At 36.4% G+C, this 24264-nt stretch overlaps 1 protein-coding gene across 1 annotated transcript; it reads right to left on the reverse strand.

The window, feature by feature from the left end:
- Positions 1 to 1926: 1926 nt before the first annotated feature.
- On the reverse strand, positions 1927 to 16220 carry LOC121376499. The gene is made up of 3 exons (XM_041504382.1): positions 16041 to 16220; positions 4750 to 7291; positions 1927 to 2781 (listed from the first exon to the last, which is right to left on the reverse strand). The coding sequence occupies exons 2-3, from the start codon at positions 7267 to 7269 to the stop codon at positions 2761 to 2763; spliced, it is 2541 nt and encodes an 846-aa protein (XP_041360316.1). The 5' UTR covers positions 7270 to 7291; positions 16041 to 16220; the 3' UTR covers positions 1927 to 2760.
- Between the last annotated feature and the right edge of the window lie 8044 nt (positions 16221 to 24264).

The raw sequence follows: 24264 nt of genomic DNA on the forward strand, positions 1-24264 counted from the left end.
TGACGTAAAACAGACTAAAATGATGTCTGATGCAATATCCTATTTTGACTGTGAACATGCCTCTTCATCTTTTTGGTGAAAATCCTGGACATTTCAACTGTCAACATGATCGCTATTGGCTGTTCATGACGGTGCTACCGGTGGGGCAGTATTAACTCACATTTCGTGAACACCTGATATATATTCTATCTAACTCTATCCAGTCACCTTGAGTGCGGCGTTAAATAAAACATTTCCTTCCTTCCTATCCAGTCACCTGTGCACGTTTTGGGTGGTGCAAGTGGGATGAACCATGTTGTGGATCTCGGATCTCCTAGGGGAGTGACAATCCTCCCTAGGATGAGCACCTGATAATGGATCATGAAAGCAATACAAGTAAAGTTTGTTTTGTTTAACGACACCACTAGAGCACACTGATATATTAATCATCGGCTTTTGGATGTCAAACGTTTGGTCATTCCGACTCATAGTCAATAGAGGAAAAACCCGCTACATGGAAGCAGTAACAGCGTTGCCTAAAACGTCCTTTCAACTCTTGCCTTTGGTCACAGTAAGCAGTTTTGTCATTCATATCACAATACCACAAATACTCTACAATGTGGTCAAAACACAGGTGTCGAAGTGTGGGTGGGGTGGGGCGGGTGGGGCCAGGGATACTGGCTGCTATCAACTCTGAAGATAATCCAATTGTTCGAACACAGGTGTCGGAAGTGTGTGTGGGGTGGGGTACAGTAAACAGTTTTGTCATTCATGTCGAAGTGTGGGGCGGGTGGGGCCAGGGATACTAGCTGCTATCAACTCTGAAGATAATCCAATTGTTCGAACACAGGTGTCGGAAGAGTGTGTGGGGTGGGGCCAGGGGTACAGTAAACGGTTTTGTCATTCATATCACAATACCACAAATTCCCTGCAATGTGGTCAAAACACAGGTGTCGAAGTGTGGGTGGAGTGGGGCCAGGGATACTGGCTACTCTCAACTCTGAAGATAATTCACCGTCCTATTTCAGTAAAATATCACATATATATATAGCCACCATGTCCGTCGCTGTAGTCTCCCGATGCAAAATGGTCATGTATAGAAATCAAAATAAACTGTACAGGTTATCATAACATATCGATCTGGTAAATTATAGATTATGCCAAGTTTATGAAGTTTACAGTTCTCATCATTTGAAGTTACTATAATAGCCCTTGACAGACCTCCAATATCTTATTTCTCATTCATACTTCCGTCCTCAATTTATTATCACTTATGCCTATGTGTACATTAAATTTGAATAAAAACGCAACTGATCAAACAGTAGATGGTGGTATTTTTGCTCAAGCAGACATTGTCGGGAATAAAGTATGTGTGTTATTATAAAGTGTGTGCGTACGTGCGTGCATGTGTGTGTGTGTGTGTGTGCGTGTCTGTGTGTGTGTGTCTGTGTGCGCGTGTGTCTCTGTGTGCGTGTGTCTATGTGTGTGTCTATGTGCGTGTATGTGTGTGTCTGTGTCTGTGCATGTGTCTGTGTGTGTGTCTGTGTGTGTGTCTGTGTGTGTGTCTGTGTGCATGTGTCTGTGTCTGTGTGTGTGTGTCTGTGTGTGTGTGTCTGTGTGCGTGTGTGTGTGCATGTGTGCGTGTGTGTCTGGGTCTGTGTGTGTCTGTGTGTGTGTCTGTGTGTGTGTGTGTGTCTGTGTGCGTGTGTATGGTAATTAACGGATGATTATGACTGGTCAGTCCTAGTTGAAAGGAAGGAAGGAAATGTTTTATTTTACTCAACACATTTTATTTTCGGTTATATGGTGTCAGACATATGGTTAAGGACCATACAAATAGAGAGAAGAAACCTGCTGTCGCCACTTCATGGGCTACTCTTTTCGATTAGCAGCAAGAGATCTTTTATATGCACCATCCCACAGACAGAATAGTACATACCACGGCCTTTGTTACACCAGTTGTGGAGCACTGGCTGGAATGAGAAATAGCCCAATGGGGCCACCGATTGGGATCGATCCTTAACCGACTGTGCATCAAGCGAACACTTTACCACTGAGCTACGTCCCTCCCCCTCCAAGTTGAAAGATGCATTAAAATAACTGCCTGCCCCCTCATTACCCTTGAAAGGTGTCTACCTGCCACCCACCATCCCACCCCATTACTGGCAGTTCCACTGGCAAAGCCTGTGAAGGACCATTCTTGACTCTACATACATTTGTAGTAAACTGAATGACTGTTCACTAGTTCGATGTGTGTACCTATTACCAAACAAACTCACAGTACACAGCACGTAACAAAAGAGCCTGTTCTCGGGGAAATGTTGCCAATTTGTTTTAATTATATAAACTATGATAACTAACAAGATGTAATAAGCTACATGATTAAGCATGCAAATATCTAAAGTAAGTAGTACTAGTCAACTAAAATTTATTAATTTATATTATTTAAGCATGTAAAACACAACTGTACAAATCTTAAACACAATAATAGTACCAATATTCCACTATATACGTAGAGGGGTATAAAAATAGAAAAATAAAAGACTATCAATCAACAATAACCTTATACATACCATGTGAAATATACATGTACTATTAGATGAATATACACTGTATACTATAAAATGTCAACAATATTTACAGTTCAGACTGGCAGGCCAAAGGCCATGGATATTCATTCAGCAAGCCGAGAGTTGGTAGTATGTATGTTTGTTAAAATAATGCCACAAGATCACAGCCAGTGGAATATTTCACCACAGATTCTGTCACATTCTGCTTGATCTACTTCGTGATTTTCATCAACTGAAACAGAAAATATTTTGGAACAATTACCAACTAGTATTAATTATTTGTACCTGCATGTTGAATATTATATATATGGCATGCATTTAAAGCTGAGTATACCACAAATGCTGCTCAGTATCGGTGTTGTATCAATACTGAATACCATACTGATACCGAGGTAACTCACCCAAAAAATACTGATACCGAAACTTCAATAATGCCCAGTTCTAAGAACTGTTGTTAATTTATCAAAGCGCATTAAATACAGTGGTCATTTCCAAAACATTTTAAGTCCTTAACCACCTAGTACCTGGCATTTATGGTCTGGTTTGTTTTTGTTATGTACTCTCAAATTATTTTCTGGCTGAAATCCTGTGTTACTATCACAGGGTTGAAAATTAACATGAATATCTTGGTGGCCAGATGGGATAGTTTAAGAAAAATCTTAATGGCCTTTCTCAAATTCAACTATCCCTCAAATTATCACATTAAAATTTAACTGTATGGCCAAACTCAAAACTATATGCTCTTTGTTGAATAATAATTAACGAAACGAAAACAAAAATTTATAAAAAAGAAAAAGAAAAGAAAAGAAAAAAAGATACCAAATATATAACGCCCATTGTAGTCAGACTGAATATGCACTAGTGTAATATTTAGTAGTGTGTAAGTTATTGTTTCTTATGTACAATAATATTGGGATGAGTATGTTATCATGTCTTTCTTGATGTCAAAATCTTTAAATCTGACGGTGCTAATTTCTTGCAAATTACTTAAAACATAAAATACGACAGTGAAAATCAACTGATTAAATACCTTTGCCAGGCTTTGGAATAATCCCTGAAGTAATAGAAAATTCCACTGTTATTTTTGTATGAATATATATATATGCATTCACATTAATGTGAATTAATACTACTTGATGGCTTGGTAAATGGCAATTTTTTTTAAATGTCTGTTTTGTTTAATGACACCACTAGAGCATATTGATTTATTACTCGTCGGCTGTTGGATGTCAAACTTTTGGTAATTCTGAAATATAGTCTTTAGAGAGGAAACATGCTACATTTTTCCTTAAGTAGCAAGGGATCTTTTATCATGCATTATCCCATAGACAGGACAGCACAGACCACAATCTTTGATATATACCAGACGTGTTGCTCTGGCTACAAGTGCTTTACCACTGGGCTACATCATGCCCTGTGTTATGGAAACAAGGTCTCACCCCCAATGTCAGTTTGCACCAGAAAAACAAAAGCTAATTAAATATGTTTAAATTTTGCAACACACTGAATGAAGTAAAGTTAAAAAAAACTTTTTTGTAAAAGATATCGAGATTAATGTAAAATAATGGGTTGGACTATCCAAACAGTGGGGATATCATGGGATACATTACGAAATGGTATGGGGGAAGAGAGGAGGGGGGAAATGTGAACATTTTGGGTTACAGTCTTTTTATCATAAGAAATAAATTTCAAGCAACAATATGTAAAGACGTTTCATGTTAGAATTAAGTCTAAATTAGAAATAGTATTGGTGAATGTTAATGAAATAAAAAGCAATACATTTACTCTTTTTTTTTTTTAAAGTACTAGAAATGAATCTGGGCATCTTTAAATTTCAGGCTACCACATTTTAGATGCCAGGTAGCATACAGGAATATTAAAATGTAAACATTTTCCAACAGTGCAATAGCATGTAAATAAAGATAGAATTGTTTTCTAATGTCATGAATCTGAATTCAGCTTTATGGGTCATGATTTCAGTCAGTTTGATTTGTTTAACAACACCACTAGAGCACAGTGATTAATCAATCATTGGCTATTGGATGTCAAACATTTGGTAACTCAAACAGCTTTAGCGAGGAAACTTGCTACATTTTCCCATTAATAGCAAGGGATCTTTTATATGCACTTTACCACAGACAGGATAGTACATACCACGGGATTTCAGTCAGACTGAATAAATTTCATTTTATACACTCACCTTAGGATATGTTGACTTGACAAAGTTATAGTTAACCTCCTTGAATGTTTCCTCGCTCTTTGACAATTTGTTCACTTTGCCAAATTTACATTTGTCTACGTGTTTGAGGAAGTTATCCCTGCTCCTGGTGAAGAACTTGCAGTTCTTGAAGTGACAAAACAGCATGTATCTGGGTGACACCCCATCAATGGTTTCCATGTCTAAGCAGTACAGAGGATTCTCCTTGTGCTTTTCCAGAATGTGCAGTCGAATCTGTAATATGCGGTCAGCAACAACGCGGCAATGTGCACACTTGAATATTCCTTTTTTGTTGACAATTGTTTCGTTTAATTTCTCCTCTTCTTCTAATCCCAAGTTTTCACCAGATGCTGGTGATTCAGATGACGTTTTTGGTACAACAGATGAGTTTGACGATTTGGAGACAATCTTTGATGAATTAGATGCAGGCTTTGGTGATTTAGATGGTGGATTTGATGAGCCAGCTTTGGATGATGGTGGGTTTGGTGGTGCATCATCAATTATGATAGATGCACCAGCCGTTAATGGAACAGTTACTGAAGTTTGCACCGCAGGTACAGGAGCTTCTGCACTGACAATAATTACTGCAGAGTCTGACTTGGGTGCAACAGCGCGTGGCTTGATCAAGTTAGATGCTGTTGGTACAGATAGAGCAGACGTAGTAGCTGACACAAGAGTGGCTAGTACAGGATTAGTACTTACTGCAGATATTGGCATTCTCACTTTATCACCTGCAAAAAGCACTTTTTTCATATGACTCATATCTTGTTTTACCTCTGGCTTTAAAAGGTGAGGCTCTACAATGAGACTGTTATCAAACAGGTCTCTACTAACAATTTTTTTTGGACTGATTTTCACTGTATTTTCAACATTTAAACAAGAAACTGAAAAACTCTGCACAACTGTGTCACTGGAAGGTTCTGCTGCTGTATCAATTTCAATATCGACATTTGAAACAATGCATTTTTCATTAGATTCACCACCTTGAGTTGAATTTTTCTTCCACAAATTTTTACCCTTCTTTTTACCTTTAGTTGGAACATAATCCTCATCATCATCATCATCATCATCCAATTCATTCCCTAAATCCCATTCAGCGTCATTGTCATCATCCTCGACTTTATTTTTGATGAATTGAAGAGCCTCTACTTTTGACCTACGTCTGGTTCTACCTGAAGTTTCTTCTCGTTCTGACAGCCACTTCCTGTCACTAGCGTGCAGTTTCAACTTATCTGCAGTGCTAATAATCTTCAAGACGTAGGTCTTCTTGCCAGTAGTCCTGTCAGTTTCATAGTGATTCACTTCTTGCTGATGACGTTCAATGATTTCTTTCTGCAGTGTCCTCAGATGACAGGCACAGCACTCGAAACACACACTAAAACTCTTCTCTGGCTTACAATCATCTGTCAAATTGTTCTCAGTCTCTTTAGCCTGTTTAGTCTTTTTCGCAGTCTCCGATTTCTCACTGTTATCAACACCTTTTCTTTTGCTGCTCTTTTTCGGCCCTTTTTTAAACTTACCGCTGTGTTTCCTTTTGCTCTGTTCGCAGACTTCATTGGTAACGGACTCTGATACAGTGTTTGTTGGACTAGAAGCCTCAGTATTGTCTTCCTCTTCTTCACCAACTTCACAAGCTGCAGGGGCCGTCTCGCTGTGGACCACATTCACAGTGCTGTCTTCTTTCTTGTCTCCATCATCTTTTTCGTCCGGAACCAATTTGGAATGAAGGAAATCTGGCAGCAGAACACAGAATTTGAAATCATTCTCAGAAAGTTGCGGGTGTATGGAAATGCAGTGACGTATCACGTCTGCACGATTATAGGACTGGTACCGGCACCACTTACACCAAAAGCGGTGGCTCATTGTATGTTTCAACAAGACGATTTTCTGTTCTGTTTTGAAGGTACAGAAATTACACCAATAGTACGGAAGATCAATGGTAGAAATGACTGCTCCAGAGTTAGATAGGTATAATGTCTTCGCCGAAAGAGCACACACGCTTCCACTTTCCACTTCATCCTTTGCATTAACTTCCATCAACATATGTCCTATGTGATCCATGTCATTATCCTGAATCCTGCACTGTTGTGTTGGAGTCAATGGCCGCACAATTCGGCCCAATTCACTGCCAGAAGAGTTGGAAGAGCTGGGGACATGCATCGGTGTATACCCTGCCTGTGTTTTTGTGTCCAATTCACTAGCAGAGAGGGATAAAGTGGAGTTTGGATTCACAGCACCTGCTTCTTTAACTATCAATGCACAAGGATGACGGACCTGGAGATTGTCTACAACCATGTACGGACTCTGAGCAGGCTGTCCAATTTGATGGCTTTGGACAGGCAGTGTTGCAGGATGGTTCTGAACTTGCAAGGGTGGGTACTGGGCAGCTCCATTTGGCGTGGATGGGACCACCTGAAACGGACTGTGGGACAGAAAGTATCCATCCTGTGGTTGAGGTGGACACACAGATGGCTCCGTTTTAAACAATCTTTGTCGATCCATCAGTAACAAATGTTATCAAAATCTGAAAAGAAACAAAAAATTAGATGTATTTTCTCCAATGCTCCATACACCACTCTAATTAGAAAATGTCTGTTTCAACAATCTTATACTGTGAGACTTATGACAGGGCTAAAAATGTGTCCATTTTCACAAAATTATGCGGATTCTCATGAAAGCAATCCACAAGAATCCTCCTGATCCTAACTTTACCAAAAGTGTTTATTTATATATTTCTGTGGTATGTACATTAGTGCATACAAAGTGAGCCACAGAGTGCAATCATGGACCAAGTGCATTTTTTGTCATTTTTCAGTTAGGTGCAGAAATGAAAAGAGGTAAACAAAAATCTTTCAATTCAGTAATGGTCTAAATCAAGATCTGGTTCCATTTTTTTCACCACAAGTGACAATACAGTATTGGACTCACAATAAGTCGTATTTACTTGAGCCAAGTGCTCAATCAATGAAGACTGACAACATGGCCACCAAAGTTTTGACAGAATATGAAGTTTTACGACTGATAATACATTCATATAATAATTATAATTTATTTTATACCTTGCTGCATTTATACATTTGCATTTTACTAAATATATTTTAGACATTCTTCCAATATGATGGTTTTAGTGTGCAGACCAGTATTGTACTGAATGATAAAAACATACTTTAATTTATTACATATTATTCAGGCCCTTTAGATGATTCTAATCAGGATCCAATAAAGAAAATAACCAATGCTTAATTATGTACCCAGCAAATGGATGGATTTATTTGCTGGTGCAAGGAGGAAAAATCCTTTTAAGTTGTGAGAATGACTGATAGATCAAATAAACATGAAAAATGTGCTGATGAGGGTGATGTCCACTGGTTGAAAATCTAATAGATATACTTCCAAAAGAAGACATCACTGAAGATGTTTTTTAAAGTACAGTTGTGATGATGATGCTCCATTCTTTGAATTTAAACTTTCCCGAAAGACAATTGGATGGAACTTAGATACATGCCCGGAAAACATTGTACTTCCAAAGCTGTACAGTGGCCCAGTTAAAAACATGACTTTAAATTGGTAACTTATTAAGTGTTCAATTTCTCAGGTCTAAACACATTTAAATGTTGTTTAGAAAGCTACAAAATGTTTTTTGACAGGTTGAAAGAGTTTTGGGGTTAATAGTATAGAACCGCAATGCATGTACCCTGTTGTACCTAATCAATCAGATTTTAACTATTCCAGTTAGTTTCATGTGTCACTTGTTATGAGTTGGTGTTTTCTTGTTTAATAACAGTTTGATAAATAAATTCAAAAACATTATGTAATTATATTCTAGAAATACTGACCTATTCATAGTGCAAGACTGGTCCAGGTGAAAAATATGTATTGTTTTGCAAAATATCTAAATTGGAGCAACATGATCATTTGGGCCAACATAGAGCTCCTGTGAGAGTATTCAATATTATAATTGTCACTAGCATTTGATTTACCAATTTTGATCACAGTCTTCAAACTTTGGAAGCTGCTCTTAAAAATTGAACGTTGCCCACTATTGCATTCAGTAGCTCAAATACCCTGGAAGAAATAACCAATGCAGTACCATGGTGTCCCGTCCCACTTAAGTACATTATTTTACTAGCAATGTTTAGAGGGGGCGATTCCATATTCATGGCCGTGTATAATTTAACTTAATTTTCATGCATGTAGCCTATTCAACCAAGGTACAAGCAAACTGTCCTGAGCACACACTTCGGCTATCTGTCCAGGATAGTTGTTTAATGGTTAGTTGTTGGTGAGAGATAAGTCCCACCGAGCCACAGAATGTTACCTTGATACGAACCCAATACCCACCAGTTTAAGTCGGCACGTTTAATTTAGTTTATAAACTGCACACTGAGGTACGTACTTTGGGATTTTGTTCATTGACATTCCTATGGATATTATCACAGCAGTTTCATTGAGAAAGAGCAACTAATTTTATTAAAATCAAGGTTTTTAGCAAAACAACGAAGAAAAACAATGTAATAGGAATTTTGGCAAAACAATATTGACTTTCCACTTTACTTTGTTCTCTTTCGGGCAACTTTGGTTCATAGAAACAGGTCAACATTGCCAGACTAGTCCTGATAACCCACTACATTTCTTAGACTACATGGAAATGAATGTATGCTTTTCTTTAAAAGCTAGTTCTGAGTGAACATTGAGAACCCGACTATTTTTGCATTAGTAACAGTTTACGAACTGATTATTAAATTTTAAAAAATTTGGAAATATTTCACTGGAATCCTGATAGATTTGGATGCTTAATGCCGATTCTGAGATTCACGAAAATGTCTGACAACATAGTTGGCAGCTGCTGAAGCAGTATATGTCCCCTACAGGGCCCAAATGTTTTTCCTATCACTTACAAAATTTTGAGGCATTGTATAAAATAAAATAAAAAGTGACAAAAACAAAACATTTTATCTTCTAAGTTCAAGGGCCGTAACTGTTAAAAATGGTTATATCTCCATGAAAGTGAAACTTGATCTGTAACAATACATGATAAAGCTATATACAAAAATGGTTATATCTCCATGAAAGTGAAACTTGATCTGTAACAATACATGATAAAGCTATATACAAAATTCCAGTTCATTATCTCAAAGCATTGTGAAAAAAAAAAACTTTGGAAAAAAAAATTCTTAACGGCCGTAACTGTCAAAAATGAGTAAATCATCATGAAAGTCAAAATTTATTTGTAACAGTACACAATAAAGCATATATACACGAAATATTTGCAATATTTTTTTCTTAGGGCATATTTCTTTTGGCCCGGTTATATTTTACTTCCTCTTTCCAGCCCTGATATATTTGTTTATTTGCACTTGTCAAATGTTAAGTACATAATGTTTACATATATTTAATACCCTACCGACTTGTATCATACAGAATGTGCCAGGAGTTAATTGGAATTAATATAGTCCAGAGCAAGACAGAGTCCTGTTTCGTTTCTACTTTTATTTTTTTTATTATTATTGTCTCCACAAACAGTCCACCACATTATAATATTATATTTTTTATTTTAAAACTATCTTTTATATCTTTGGTAATCATAGGCATACGGGCTCCCAATTTTGTAGCAGGGCAGACTGGTTTTTAATTGAATTAATCGAAAATTTCCAAATCTTGATAACAACATATATTAATTGTAGCATTACTGCCAAACAGCTATATGGTTTGCAAATGAATCACTAAGCATTTTTACATTTGCTACAACTAATTTTGTGGGTAGAATGATGGAAATGCATGGCAAAAAGGTCTCAGGTTAGCAATTTTGGCCAAATTTGCGAATGTACTCCAGCACTAGGTGGGTAGTTGTGCCGTTTTGTAAGACATCAAGGGCTCCCCGTCAATGATAGAAATAAGCAAAACTCTTTACTAGTTCACTGGACAAGTACATCTAGAAATCTAATATTTTCACTTATTCAAATAAAAGGTTTGCTTCATTGAAGTGCAAGGACAATGTTTTTTACTGTTCAAAATGAAAATAAAACTGCACTGGACATTTTTACCATTGAGGTGAAATTTGTTTGTCAAAGCAAACTTGTGCTTATTTCGAACATTGCCTGTACATTACCAAATTTGCTAATTTTTATATAAAGTGGCTACAACATTTAGTCTTTGGCTAATATATTATATTGTTAAAGTTCTACATTATAATAATTTTCAAGAACTTTACATATCTCAAAATTGGCTAAACAAAATTGGTTCCAGTGTGCAGGCCCTAATCTAGAATTGAAAAGGCAGAAGTGACTTCTCTCTTTCATGTGTGTTCCTTGATCTCTAAACGTTTGTATCTTTTATTGAAAAGAATACTGGAGTCATTCAAATTCAAAATTAGCTATAGGAGAAACCACAGTGACGTCACATGTTTTGATCACGTGGTACCGCGTGAGCGCTAGTAGGCAAGAAACAACAGTGACATCACATGTTTTGATCACGTGGTACCGCGTGAGAGCTAGTAGGCAAGAAACCACAGTGACATCACATGTTTTGATCACGTGGTACCGCGTGAACGCTGGTAGGCAAGAAACCAGTGACATCACATGTTTTGATCACGTGGTACCGCGTGAGCGCTGGTAGGCAAGAAACCACAGTTGACATTAGTAGTAAGGAACAATCAAATGTTTTTTCATCAATTAAATCAGTGTAGACTAGTTTTGATGAATGGTATTTTGTCATGGTAATTTCATACGTTGTTGTTAGATGCACAAATTAGTTTCATCAAATACAGTGGAAGCGAAACGTCGAACAGTAAGCCGACAACAATCAACTTTGCCCATCCCACATAGGAGATCATCATTTTACACAAGGTTTGTTGTATGTTATTCATTCGTAATACTAGTACACATCAGTATTTACTGAAATGAAAAATTTAAAAGATAATAAAAAAAAATAAAAAATAATAAAACACCACCAAACTGTGACATGGAAACAAAGATGCCCAGCCAATCGCCAAATGTTTTAAGTAACTTTTTGTTTGTATTGACAGATCCATTATACTAATTTATAGTGGGTAAATAAACAATTCTGAATATATTTTATATTGTATCATGCCATAAATTATGTAAGTGGCTGGAGTATTTATATTTTTAAATAACAGGGAGCTGTGTGTGTGTATGTGTGTTTGTGTGTGTGTGTTGTTTTATATGAAAATGGTTCTGAAATATTTCCATTTATTAATTATATTATAATTTATATGTTAATTATGTTCTTAACTTTTACTTTTTTATTGAAGAAGTGATCCACAGGTGTATTTGTAATGTGTAAGTTGATTTTTTAAATAATAAAATAAAAGGTATAAACATTTCAGGGTGGGTGTGACAGTACATGCTCTTAATTTCTTTTCGCCTGTAGCGATATTAATTGTTTTAGAAGGCCGTGTGCAGTTCCAAATGCACTTAGCCCAGATGGGCAACTTGTTACGTGATACCTTCGCGCAACGGTCGTCTAATACACACCCAGCCCAGGTGCGGAGGCCATGTGGCTAGTAGTTACGTAATATCTCCGGTAGTGCTGTTTATGGCCAGGGGATTGCTCGCGAATTGGCAACAGCCAGTCTGACGATCAGAGAAAAATATGCCGTCTTGGTCGCTATGGAAATTCAGATAATACGTGAGGTACCGCCTTGTGCCCCCAGGCGATATTCGCTGTCTCTGAGAGTTTTGAATAAATAGCTAGGGTTTTAGAGATATCGGAGAGAAACGATAGGAAGGCTCCAGGGGATCGCTGTCCGTCCACTGAACGATCTATATTAGTTCAGACGGGACTTTAGTAAATATATATTTTCTGCTCTGTGTATAACCTTGATGTGATTGATGTGACTTTAAATATTTTAATACTGTATTATACCAATATTATTTAGACGGTGCTGCCGGTCATCTGACGCAGTAATCTGTAGGCTCACTGTCCTAAATAATTATAAAAAGCTTAACCAGTCATCCTAGAGGACCTAGGTAAACTGTAGGTTATTGTCTTTATTGTGATAGGTACCAGTATTAATTCTGTATTACAAGGTTATTGAATGAGTAGTTAGGGTTAATTAAAAATTAACCAGTTAGGAATAGTGTTGTAATTCCTTTATTAATTAAGTTCCCCTGGAAGCGTTTCTCCATTATCGCACGTGTGTGTTAGCGTTTCTCAATTATCACACGTGTGGGTGTTGTGTCACGGTGAAGTGATTAGCATATTGTGTAAACTAGACACCTAGAGATTAACTAATTAAGTGATCAGTTCTGGGTTGTTATTATTGTTGTTATTAATTAACTACTGCGGCAGTACATTTGTCAGCATAGGTTAATACAGATTTCAAAGTGTATTATGTTTTTGTTGTGTTTTCTAGTGAACTAAACGTGCTATAATAATATATACATATATAAGATCTTATCTCTGATCATACCTATATGAGCCACAGCGGGTATAACTGCCTGTTACAGAGAGATCTAATAGATATACAGTTAGGAGAGATATTTGGATAATCGTGTTTTATTCAGTTACGGGTATTATAGGATCCCCGTGACAGTGGGATACCAGATGTATTAAATCATTTGTTTGATATCCACCATATTTTATTTAAAACATAAATTGTGCTACATTCATTTATTATATAAGTCATCTGAATTTGTTTGCAGCAAATAAAGAAAGAAACGGGGAGCCAATTGTATTTATAAGTATTATTGTCATCAGTGACAGATGTCAATATTTCTTCACAAATACATTTATGTGTATTCAAATATTTCAATAATATTCAATATATATGTCCTTGACCAACATCTTGGGCTTACATGATATAGTCAAATCATGCTATAAGTATATGCTTGATTCGTCACCTGTGCGGCCATTGCTCGGCAAACCACAGCCCATTGTTAATTTCAGTTAACAGGTGCGTTTGCGAATTTGAAATTGTAGGGTTCGTCTCAAAAAATGCGCTGTACAAAGAACATTCGGTTGATATGTACTATTCTTTCGTTAAAACCGGTTTTGATCTTGACAATGTACTATCGACAATCGTACCTTCCTATTTAAGAATTAATATTTTATAAAGTGTTAGTAGAACTTTCAAAGTTTAGTTTGTATAACACATTGATCATGTATATATTTTTAATAAAATATACTAAAGAAGAAAATGACCGTTTTCACTTTTTAATTTTACGTGTGGTAAAATCAACAAATTCAAATAAATATTATTTCGTTTGAAAAGGGTAAAGTTAGTTTGTTTTGTTTAACGACATCAGTGTTAGAGCATATTGATTTAATAATCATCTGCTTCTGGATGTCAAACGTTTGGTAATTCTGATATATAATCTAAGAGAGGAAACGGTCGCATGTGTAGGGGGGTCGAAACCCTTCCCTGACCGAGATAAAAAAAAAATTGAAATATATTTTCTGGGGAAACAAAGTAAAGTTTGTTTTATTTAACGACGCCACTAGAGCACATTGATTTTTTTTATCTTATCATCGGCTATTGGACGTCAAACATATGGTCATTCTGACACTGTTTTTAGAGGAAACCCGCTGTCGCCACATAGGCTACTCTTTTTACGACAGGCAGCAAGGGATCTTTTATTTGCGCTTCCCACAGGCAGGATAGCACAAACCATGGCCTTTGTTGAACCAGTTATGGATCACTGGTCGGTGCAAGTGGTTTACATCTACCCACTGAGCCTTGCGGAGCACTCACTCGGGTTTTGGAGTTGGTATCTGGATTAAAAATCCCATGCCTCGACTGGGATCCGAACCCAGTACCTACTAGCCTGTAGACCGATGGCCTAACCACAACACCACCGAGGCTAGTCCCTCCATTTTAATACAATGTGTTAATATATCCCATATCAGCAAGTTTAAGGAATAAAAAAGGACTTAATAAAATTAATAGTTTTAAAGTTTTTGCAAAGTTTTCTAATAAGATACTTACTTGCTTAAATTTATTGTCGATGAAAAGCCTTACAAATGAACCAGTAGACAAGTCTGATGTGTTATACTACTATCTACTGGTTGTTCATTTGTAACAAATGTTAATATGTAGGCCAATTATTTCTTTTAAAGAGTTTTAAATACATACAGGCCAACTTGTTTTATTTTATTATTTTTATTTGTGTGTGCGTGCACTCGTTTGTAATGCTTTACTTGAAATATGGACCAGACGCTTAAAAATACATGGACTAAAAATATTTATTCATGTGGAAAAAAAAAAAAAAAAAAGCAAGTTTGCTACAGTTTTGAACTCGGTAAATCGTCTAATTTTATGGGTGAAAGAGTACATTTATCTCCTCCATACAGGAGTTATGTAGAATAGCATTCCTGTGTTACAAGCGGTAATTTGCGCACGTTTTGGCCATTGTTTGCTATTCACAGTTCGCTTTGTTGCTACTGGCCATTATCTACTTCTGCCTACCAGATGTGCACGCATGCTGTTACGTGATGTCACTTCCCTAAACACATGGCTTCTGCTATATTATTACATTGCTTCACCACATTAAAATAAAAACTGGTCTACTAACCTTGACCCCTGTAAAATTTCTATATCAAGCAGACAACGCTGTTTACAGGTTGGTATGTTTTTATTTTTCATAATTCTGGACAAAATATTAATTTAAAATTTTAAAAGATGAAAGAAATAAAAAGTACCTTTTGTCAAATATATCATATCAAAAAATTACCGTTGGATGTTTTATTTATTGTGTACAAAGCCAAAACAAGGGTGCGAAAAGTGACTGTCGTCAAGCATAATTAATACTATCACTAACGCTAAACTTAAGCCTGAAATGGCTGAATAACTGAATGCTGGAACGATTGCCCATTTAACTGAGACTGGGAACATAAACAAACCGTAGGTGGTGTATTACTTTCAAATGGGGAAAACCCCAAATGGCGCACTTAATAAGAGTCCACAACTCAACAGGCTACGAGTATACCAACGTTTTTTGTTGTTTTTTTAGCTCAGTTTACTAAAAGGAGTTATTTCCCCTTAATAGAAAATTTTAATTTTGGGGGGTTTGGGCAAACTTTAAAAGAAAAAAAAAGGTTTTAAAGAAATAGTTCTTCTAAAGGCATTCCATCAGTGCAGCAAACAATCACTATCATTATTGTCATATTTAAATAAAAGTGTCCGCAGTCCCCAGAATCAGATTCGTGTTCGCGCGAAATCTGGCGAAACACTGCGTGACTGCCAAAAGTTCTGTGCTCTTCAACCTCGCTTTACTTCAAACAACAAAGTTTACCAACTGTACCTTTTCACTTACCACAACACAGCGTCAGCGCTAGTATATATTTCAATGATTAAAAACAAAACAAATCTAAAAGTAGCGTAGGTAAATTGCACACAACATTGGATGATTGTTTCTTTTACCAAGGGAAAGCATTCTAACAAGGGTCGTATGAATTACAGACTGAAACCACAATAAACCTGTTATGGTAATTCTGCGGTTCACGTCTAATTTTTAAATAATTAAGACTGTACCGCAGTAATGCCTCCCACCCACCCAACCACCCACCAACACCCCCAAAAAAAGAAGAAGAAAAAAAAAAAAAAAAGCATAGATACAAATCAAATAAAATCATTTATTTATATATGAATCATATAAACATGGCATTGGACAACATACATAATTAGAATATAAAATGGTGAGATCAGACACATAGTAATAATAATGATGACAATGATTATATACGTGTAATAGTTATACATGTACACGTAAATGTGTGCAGTGTCACTGAGTGTGTATACGTGTTTATTCAAGCTGGTGTTGTAGTAGAGGGTCTGGTAAGTTCATTTTGCCTATGGTTGAACATTTCATAACAGAATTGCCCAACAGTTGGAGTTACTTGTTCTGGGCTGTCAAGAAGGAAAACACATTTACAGCCCACAAAAACACATTTTTCTAGTTCAGACAGAAATGTGAACTCAGAACATATTTGACCGACTTTATAGTATAGTACATGTATTGCCATTTCATATTTGTTTTTAATATGTTTAAATATTTGCACCTTTTCAGAGTTCTGTAGCTTAATTTTAAAGTGTTCGTAATATCTGTCATCAAGGATTTTGTTTGCGTAGCTAGATTTTGATTTTGGGTGAATTTTAGCGTTAGTTAATAGACTTTTGTCAGTGTTGTTACTATCAAGCATATCTTGTAAATAAGCATGCCAGCCTATGTTGTGTTGTGTTTGTAGCTCTTTGTTACAGGATACTGCATCATACAATATTATATAGATCTTGATTCTTCTACATTTTCTAGGTACATAAAATATTTACAAATGTTTGTATGTATGCTATTTATAAGTGGGTAGCGCCCCAGTTCACTCCTGCAGGCAATGTTAACACTGTTAGTGGGACTTGAAGATTAATTTTACAGAATTTTATATGTAATTTTTCAAAGGGTTCAGACTCTAATATGTCAAAGAATTTGTATTGGTTGTGTTTCTTTAGTTTGCCATGCAGTTCCGTGTCCCATACTTCCGAGTTATAAAGTAGAATAGGTTTAATTAGTGTATCAAACAGTTGATTATACATATGTGGGGGTGGATTGACACCAGAGAAAGCTTGGTATAATTTGAAGAGTGCTTTTGATCCCTTATTACCGAGTACAGTTTTAGTTTCGGTAAAGTTTCCAGCGGAGTTTATAGTGCAACCCAGATACGTGTATGCATTTGTTTGAGAAATTGTATTGTTATCTAGGTAGTTTAGTAGTTGTGGGGCTTTTCCCTTTTTGTATGATCATAAAATTTGATTTTGAATGGTTTATATTTAGGTGCCATAGCTTACAGAAGTCATCAAGACTATTAAGACATTCCTGAAGGCCTTGTGGGGTTTCAGACAGGAGGTCATCTGCCCATACAGGGATCGAGTAGTTGCTTTCCAGACGGTTCGTCCTCTGGACGTTTCGTCCACAGACGATTCGTGCACCGTACAATTCGTGCACCCACCTCGGACAATTCGTCCACTCGATTACAACATTTAGACCAATAAATCTAAAATGTTATTCCTTAGCCATTGAAATGGTTAATTATTTTCGTTTTGTGGTAAATTACTAGAACTAGTATAAGAATAAGAATAAGAATAATTTATTTGCATAACACCAGAATATGGGCAAAGCAAAAATAACAATATAATATACATTTATCTGCAGTAACAATAACATAAATATACATTAATTACATGAACAAACATCTGAATCAACAAATACATATGTAATTAAAGCCTCATTACTAGTGATATTAATATTTAGGTGAAACGAATATTGTCAGAAGTGTAGAGCCATAAAAAACCCATCAACTATGGCGTTCGTGAATTATTTTTCACGATTCCACACACCTTCGTACATTTTTCATTAGTTTATACAGACGTGAAATGCAAACAATTTGAAATTACTTTCAATTCATATGCTTTCACGCAACTTAAAGTATCTCTTTACAAAATTGCAAATGATAGGGCATAATTCCGGAATATTGTTGTGTGTAAGAAATAAGAATATTTCATTATTAGTCAAAAAAGAAAAATGTGATTCTAGTTTTATTATTTTATGATGTAAATCATTTCTAAAAGCATTATATATAGGGCACTTCATAATGAAATGATATTCGTCTTCAACTTCTAGGGGACAGTTGGGACAATATCTCTCATTCGCAGGGACAGGTGGTTTCTTGTGTCTTCCCTTTTCAATCATAAGTGAATGTGAACTTAAACGAAGCCTACTAAAAGCTTTTCTGCTTTCATAGTCTTTGATATGTAATAAATAGGACTCAACTGAACTCGAAATTTGTTTGCATGACATATATGTGCGCATTTTATTACAAATGAAATTAGTATATGAAACAAACTAAATTTTAGTGGCACTATCAACTTGTTATTGTCTGTCTGTGTCCATTATTTATAGTATTGATATGTTGTTATTCAAATTGCTCTTCAGTTATACCTATAATTCTAACATACTATTTAGAAAACAAAGCTAGTAACAACTCTTGCCAAATTACCATTTTAACATTGCGATTGCTGTATTACCGTACTCATTTCGTCGACATGATTTTTGTTGTTTCTATTGGAAAGTTTGCGTCGGAAGGTAATAGTCAATGCGCATCGGATAAAAATGTCGTCATTTATGTGAAAAATACCATACCCTATTATAATTACAATATTATAACAATAATAGAGTATGTCTATCAAATTTCCCCCATCATACTTGGTAACCCCCCTTCTGCTGTGGGAAAAGCCACTGGCAATGTCAGAGATATAGGCATGGCAAAGCTGTTAGGTTAGGTTACAATCTGCACTTCTCTGGCAATTCTCTGTGTCGATATTCCACTAAAATGAAAGTGTCCATACATTTATTTAGTCCGTGGACGAAATATACGGTAAATAACTAACAGAAAAAATGTATAGTGGACGAATCGTCCAAGAATGTTTTTTGGTTGTGGACGAATCGTCCAAGAATGTTTTTTGGTTATGGACGAATCGTCTCGAGTTCAACAGTGGACGAATTTTTAGTGGACGAAAAGTCCAGAGGACGAACCATCTGTATCCCGAGTATTTAGGCCAACAATAGTTTCAGAATTCAATAGTTTTAATTATCAACTGATTAGGCCTACATACAATCCATTTCTCACGTAAAGGTCATATATATACCATCATTTTTAAAGACTATAATATTAGGCTAGTTTTGTCCAAGTTCACTACAAAACGCCATTCCTTAGGGAAAGACTAATATATTTAGTTAAATATTTAGTTAGTTATGTTTCGTAAATCAGCTGCAACGTAATCAAACAGAACAAGCAAGTAGTAAGGCCTTTATGGGATCATGACCTACTTTCAGTGACCATGACTTACTATTCTGTGACATTGACCTAGTTAAGACATGGGGGGGGGGGGGGTGGCCTCAACCTACTGACTCGCTAGCCGAACATTCTATAGGCTAGATATACGTTCACAATTTGACGACATTCACAATTCTGTGGCTTGTGACTCATTATTTTGAAACAAAGAAAGAAAGAAATGTTTTATTTAACGACACACTCAACATATTTTATTGACGGTTATATTGTGTCAAACATATGGTTAAGGACCACACAGATAATGAAAGGAAACCCACTGTCGCCACTTCATGGGCTACTCTTTTCGATTAGCAGCAAGGGATCTTTTATATGCACCATCCCAGACAGGGTAGTACATACCACGGCCTTTGGTATACCAGTCGTGGTGAACTGGCTGGAACGAGAAATAGCCCAATGGGCCCACCGACGAGGATCGATCCCATACCGACCGCGCGCTGTACCACCGGGCTACGTCTTACCCCGTAACGCACGTCAGTACCCCGCTTGTCATTATGATGTAATTTGACCAATGTTGTTGCATTTTATTTGTGGATTTATGCTTGTTTAGTTCATTAGTAATAATACTAGACAGAAATGTATCTATAGTCCCCACCGTCATTTTCTTACTATTGGTATGTACTACAAGTAATTTGTTTTTGAGCCAATTGTTTTCTAAACTGCACACTGTTATTTCCAAAACACCGTTTACTTTTCTTACAAATCAAACTAAAATAATTTACAAAATAATGTTCCTGAACTGCTTGAAATAGCGCCTGCATAACCGATGATGACACCCCCTCACCCGTGATCGTTACGTAATTTCTGAACGGCCCCTTTCAATTTTCAACATTGATCGACATTTTTCATTTTCAAAAAAAAGTGTACGCTGGTCCCTTAACCCCCTCCCCCCACGTACGGTTTGTACGCTCGTGAAAATGTTGAAAATTATGGACGGCCCCATAGCCAAGTGGTGGAATTCTCCGAATACGGAACAATGTTTGTTTTGTGTTATTGTTTTTTTGTTTGTTTGTTTTGGGGTTGTGTGTGTGTTTGTTTTTTGTTGTTTTTTTTTTTTTTTTTTTTTTTTTTTTTTTTTTTTTTTTTTTGGGGGGGGGGGGGGGGAATGTCATACAATTAAAGTATTACTTATTTGTCCGACCGGCCTCGGTGTCGTCGTGGTTAGACCATCGGTCAACAGGCTGGTAGGTACTGGGTTCGGATCCCAGTCGAGGCATGGGATTTTTAATCCAGATACCAACTCCAAACCCTGAGTGAGTGCTCCGCAAGGCTCAATGGGTAGGTGTAAACCACTTGCACCGACCAGTGATCCATAACTGGTCCAACAAAGGCCATGGTTTTTGCTATTCTGTCTGTGGGAAGCGCAAATAAAAGATCCCTTGCTGCTAATCGGAAAGAGTAGCCCATGAAGTGGCGACAGCGGGTTTCCTCTCAAAATCTGTGTGGTCCTAACCATGTCTCACGCCATATAACCGTAAATAAAATGTGTTGAGTGCGTCATTAAATAAAACATTTCTTTCTTTATTTGTCCGAATTCTCTCCTCTTTTTTTCAGTTTAAGAATAGGCGTAACAAACGTTGACCAATCACGAGTCTTTCTGCACTTGAGAGGTGGGGTTTCAAAAGTGCAGTGTATGGACAAATACTGCACACTTTTGTCAAAGGGGCCGGTACCAAAGCGTGGTACAAATTCAGCGTAAAATACAAAAATCTTAAGAATCACATTTTAAAAGGATTAGCCAGCATTTACTGTGATTAATTTGCTTGGAGAATGCCGAAAATATATCAGAGCATTTAATTTTCCGAATTATCTCCTTTAAAATGCCCCCCCCCCCCCCCCCCCCCCACACACACACACACACACAGCCGTGTTCGATCAACCGCATTGCCTAAGCAGTCAATCTTTATAAAGACCCTCTTGCGTGGCTTTGTATCTGCGGCGCTCGCCAGTCTTGACCCCCAACACCCTTCATTTTTTTTTTTTTTGCTCGCTCGCCTGCCAGTAAATCATCTGGTAATTGTCTCTGTAAAGCTTTATTTTGTTTTATATTATTTTAATGATTTATCTATTTTATTTTTATGTCTTCTCAGTGGCCTTTACAGATTGGTAGGCCTACGGGTTTTTGTTTTGTTTGTTTTTTTAAGAGTGGAATTCGCAATAACAATTGAGAAAATCGAGCGCATCCACATGGTCCGCGGCGTCTCACAGTTTTAACAGGACTACGTTCGGTCTTTGTAAAAACCATTGAACATGATATATAGGGAATCACTGGTTATTGTCTAAAGATATCAGCTTTATCCTGCGACTTTTTACAAATGTTATTCACTCAAATTTTTTTTCCACTGCATGTTTTTTGCCTTAGACATTTTCTCAATTGTTGTGGTTGCTTAGACCACACAGGTGATACTTGATGTCAAACATTTGTTCATTTTTGACTCAGTCTTAGGGGAAACATGCAACATATTTTTCATTAGCAGTAAGGGATATTTTAAATGCCCTTTCTCACAGACAGGACAACACATAACACATTCTTTGATATACCAGTTGTGGTGCACTGGTTGGAATGGGGTAAAATGCAATCAGAGTATGGATCCTCTTAGGTGATTCGATCCTCCAACTGAGCTAGATCCCAATACAACCATATATGTCTGTTTTTTCCTGCTATTATTATCGTCATATTATTGTTCACGATTTTGCACGATTCATATATGGAAATGTAGGACTGAATTAAATTATATCAGTTCCAGCAAAAATAAAAAAAAATAAAAATATATCAGACAAGTTTCATTTCATAAACAACAATAATGTAAGTGCATAAATAATTGTTTTAATATTAAAATCCGATAATACCGGAGTAGTTCTGCTAACTGATGACTCGCATGATACAATGGCCAAGGCACCAACAATCACAAACTACTGGTGTCAGTTAAATACAATTGTTACAGGTTTTCACAATCAAAATCAAATTACTATTTTATATATTTTTGGCATGTATTTTGCATTCATTGAGAATAATTTTTCTCTTTTTTTTAAAACAGCTGATGAACTTGACACACAATCAGAGATCCGTAGACAGACAGTAGAGCAATATCACCATTGTTTTTTCAAGTGGGAGAATAATAAAAATGTTTGGTAGTTTTTGTAATTGATCTAGATTATGTATAGGCTAGTATTATTTGAATGTTGTGTAGTAAATGTAGGCAGTTACGATGTTTAACAAGTCTAAATTTAAATATGAACCTGACAAGATTTAATAATTAATTGCATCACTCAAGTCTACCACACACAACTATCAGATGGTTTTCCTGTCGCAATCAGCAGTTCCTGAGGTAGGCTGGAAAAATTAAGGAAGAACACTTCAACATTGAAATCTCCTCTGTTGCTTATACAGCTGAACCTGTATATAACAGCCACTCAAGCGATCTGGCAAAAGTGGCTGTTATTGGCAGGTTGCTTTTCTATACTGGTAAAACAAACATTCACATAAGAACATCTAAAGTTTACTACGAAAGCTATTACCCAACTGTCCTTCATACTAGTAACAAGTCATTACTATTGCCAGTGGGCTTAATATGAATATTTTAAATTCCTAATAATTGTCTATTGTTCACCTTTTGGAAAGTTAAAAATCCTAGCACTTAAACAATCTTTGTCTGTAATGAAATGCATAAAACTAGCAGTGGCCACATACATTTACGTAAATCAGTTATTACTCCAGGGAAATTTATACTACTTTTTGGTGTTACTTTACCCATAATTCATTGAGGGTGTATACTACCAAATCAAGTCCCACAGATGACAATAGTAACATATGTGGTGAAAACTCCTGCCTGCAGTGTATCAATCAACATAAACGCCATGGATATAAATACTACCACCCCTAACCCTTAAAGTGAATCAGAAAACGTTGGGGGTCAAGCTGCTCATTTCAGAGATAACAGGTAGCGTCTATGACTACCCTAGGTCTGCACAAAATTTGAGTACTTTTTTACAGGTACCCCATACATGTATCAAGCTACAAGGCTACATGACACAGTGGTACTAGATGAAATAAAATTACATACATTTTTTATCACCAATCACAGGACTTGTGGTGTTAACTTCTCTGTCAAAAGTGTGGTGTACCTTGAACTTTGACCCAGCAGAAAGTTAATTGGTTTAGTACTACCATGATGCAGTATTGATATAAGACAGGCAATAGGATTTCAAATTTCATTGGAAACACTTGTGATCATGGGAACCCATCAGAAACAGTGTTTTAAAAATAATTATATATAGATTATTTTTGTTGAATAGTCGTGCTTGAAATAATATTCATGGGGAAAAAAAATTTGGTTCAGTGATTTTACCAACACGCTACCGACACGGTACCCGGAAATGATCATTTCGTGAAATCAGAGGGCATGCAACAGTTCTAGCTGATGTGCACTGGCTGACCAGATATCACTGATGTATAACTAAACCTGTTGACACCTGAATACGGCCATCTAGCTGTAATTGGAAACCGTGTATGACAATGCTGTCTTGTCAATGACCACACCATCTCATACAATTGAGATGCAATTAAGATCAGACAACAGTTGACAATTTAGTTAATTAAATTTATAAAATTAAGTTATTCACAGACAAACTTATATGATG

This window comes from Gigantopelta aegis, chromosome 6, assembly GCF_016097555.1.
Source record: "Gigantopelta aegis isolate Gae_Host chromosome 6, Gae_host_genome, whole genome shotgun sequence".
Taxonomy (NCBI): domain Eukaryota; kingdom Metazoa; phylum Mollusca; class Gastropoda; order Neomphalida; family Peltospiridae; genus Gigantopelta; species Gigantopelta aegis.

What these genes read in the sequence shown, in the direction of transcription:
- LOC121376499 (XM_041504382.1), bottom strand. Translation starts at nt 7,269, where the DNA reads ATGGATCGACAAAGATTGTTTAAAACGGAGCCATCTGTGTGTCCACCT. An exon ending in TCAAGTCAACATATCCTAAG is followed by an intron (nt 2,782 to 4,749) that starts GTGAGTGTATAA and finishes TTTCTGTTTCAG; the next exon opens with TTGATGAAAATCACGAAGTA.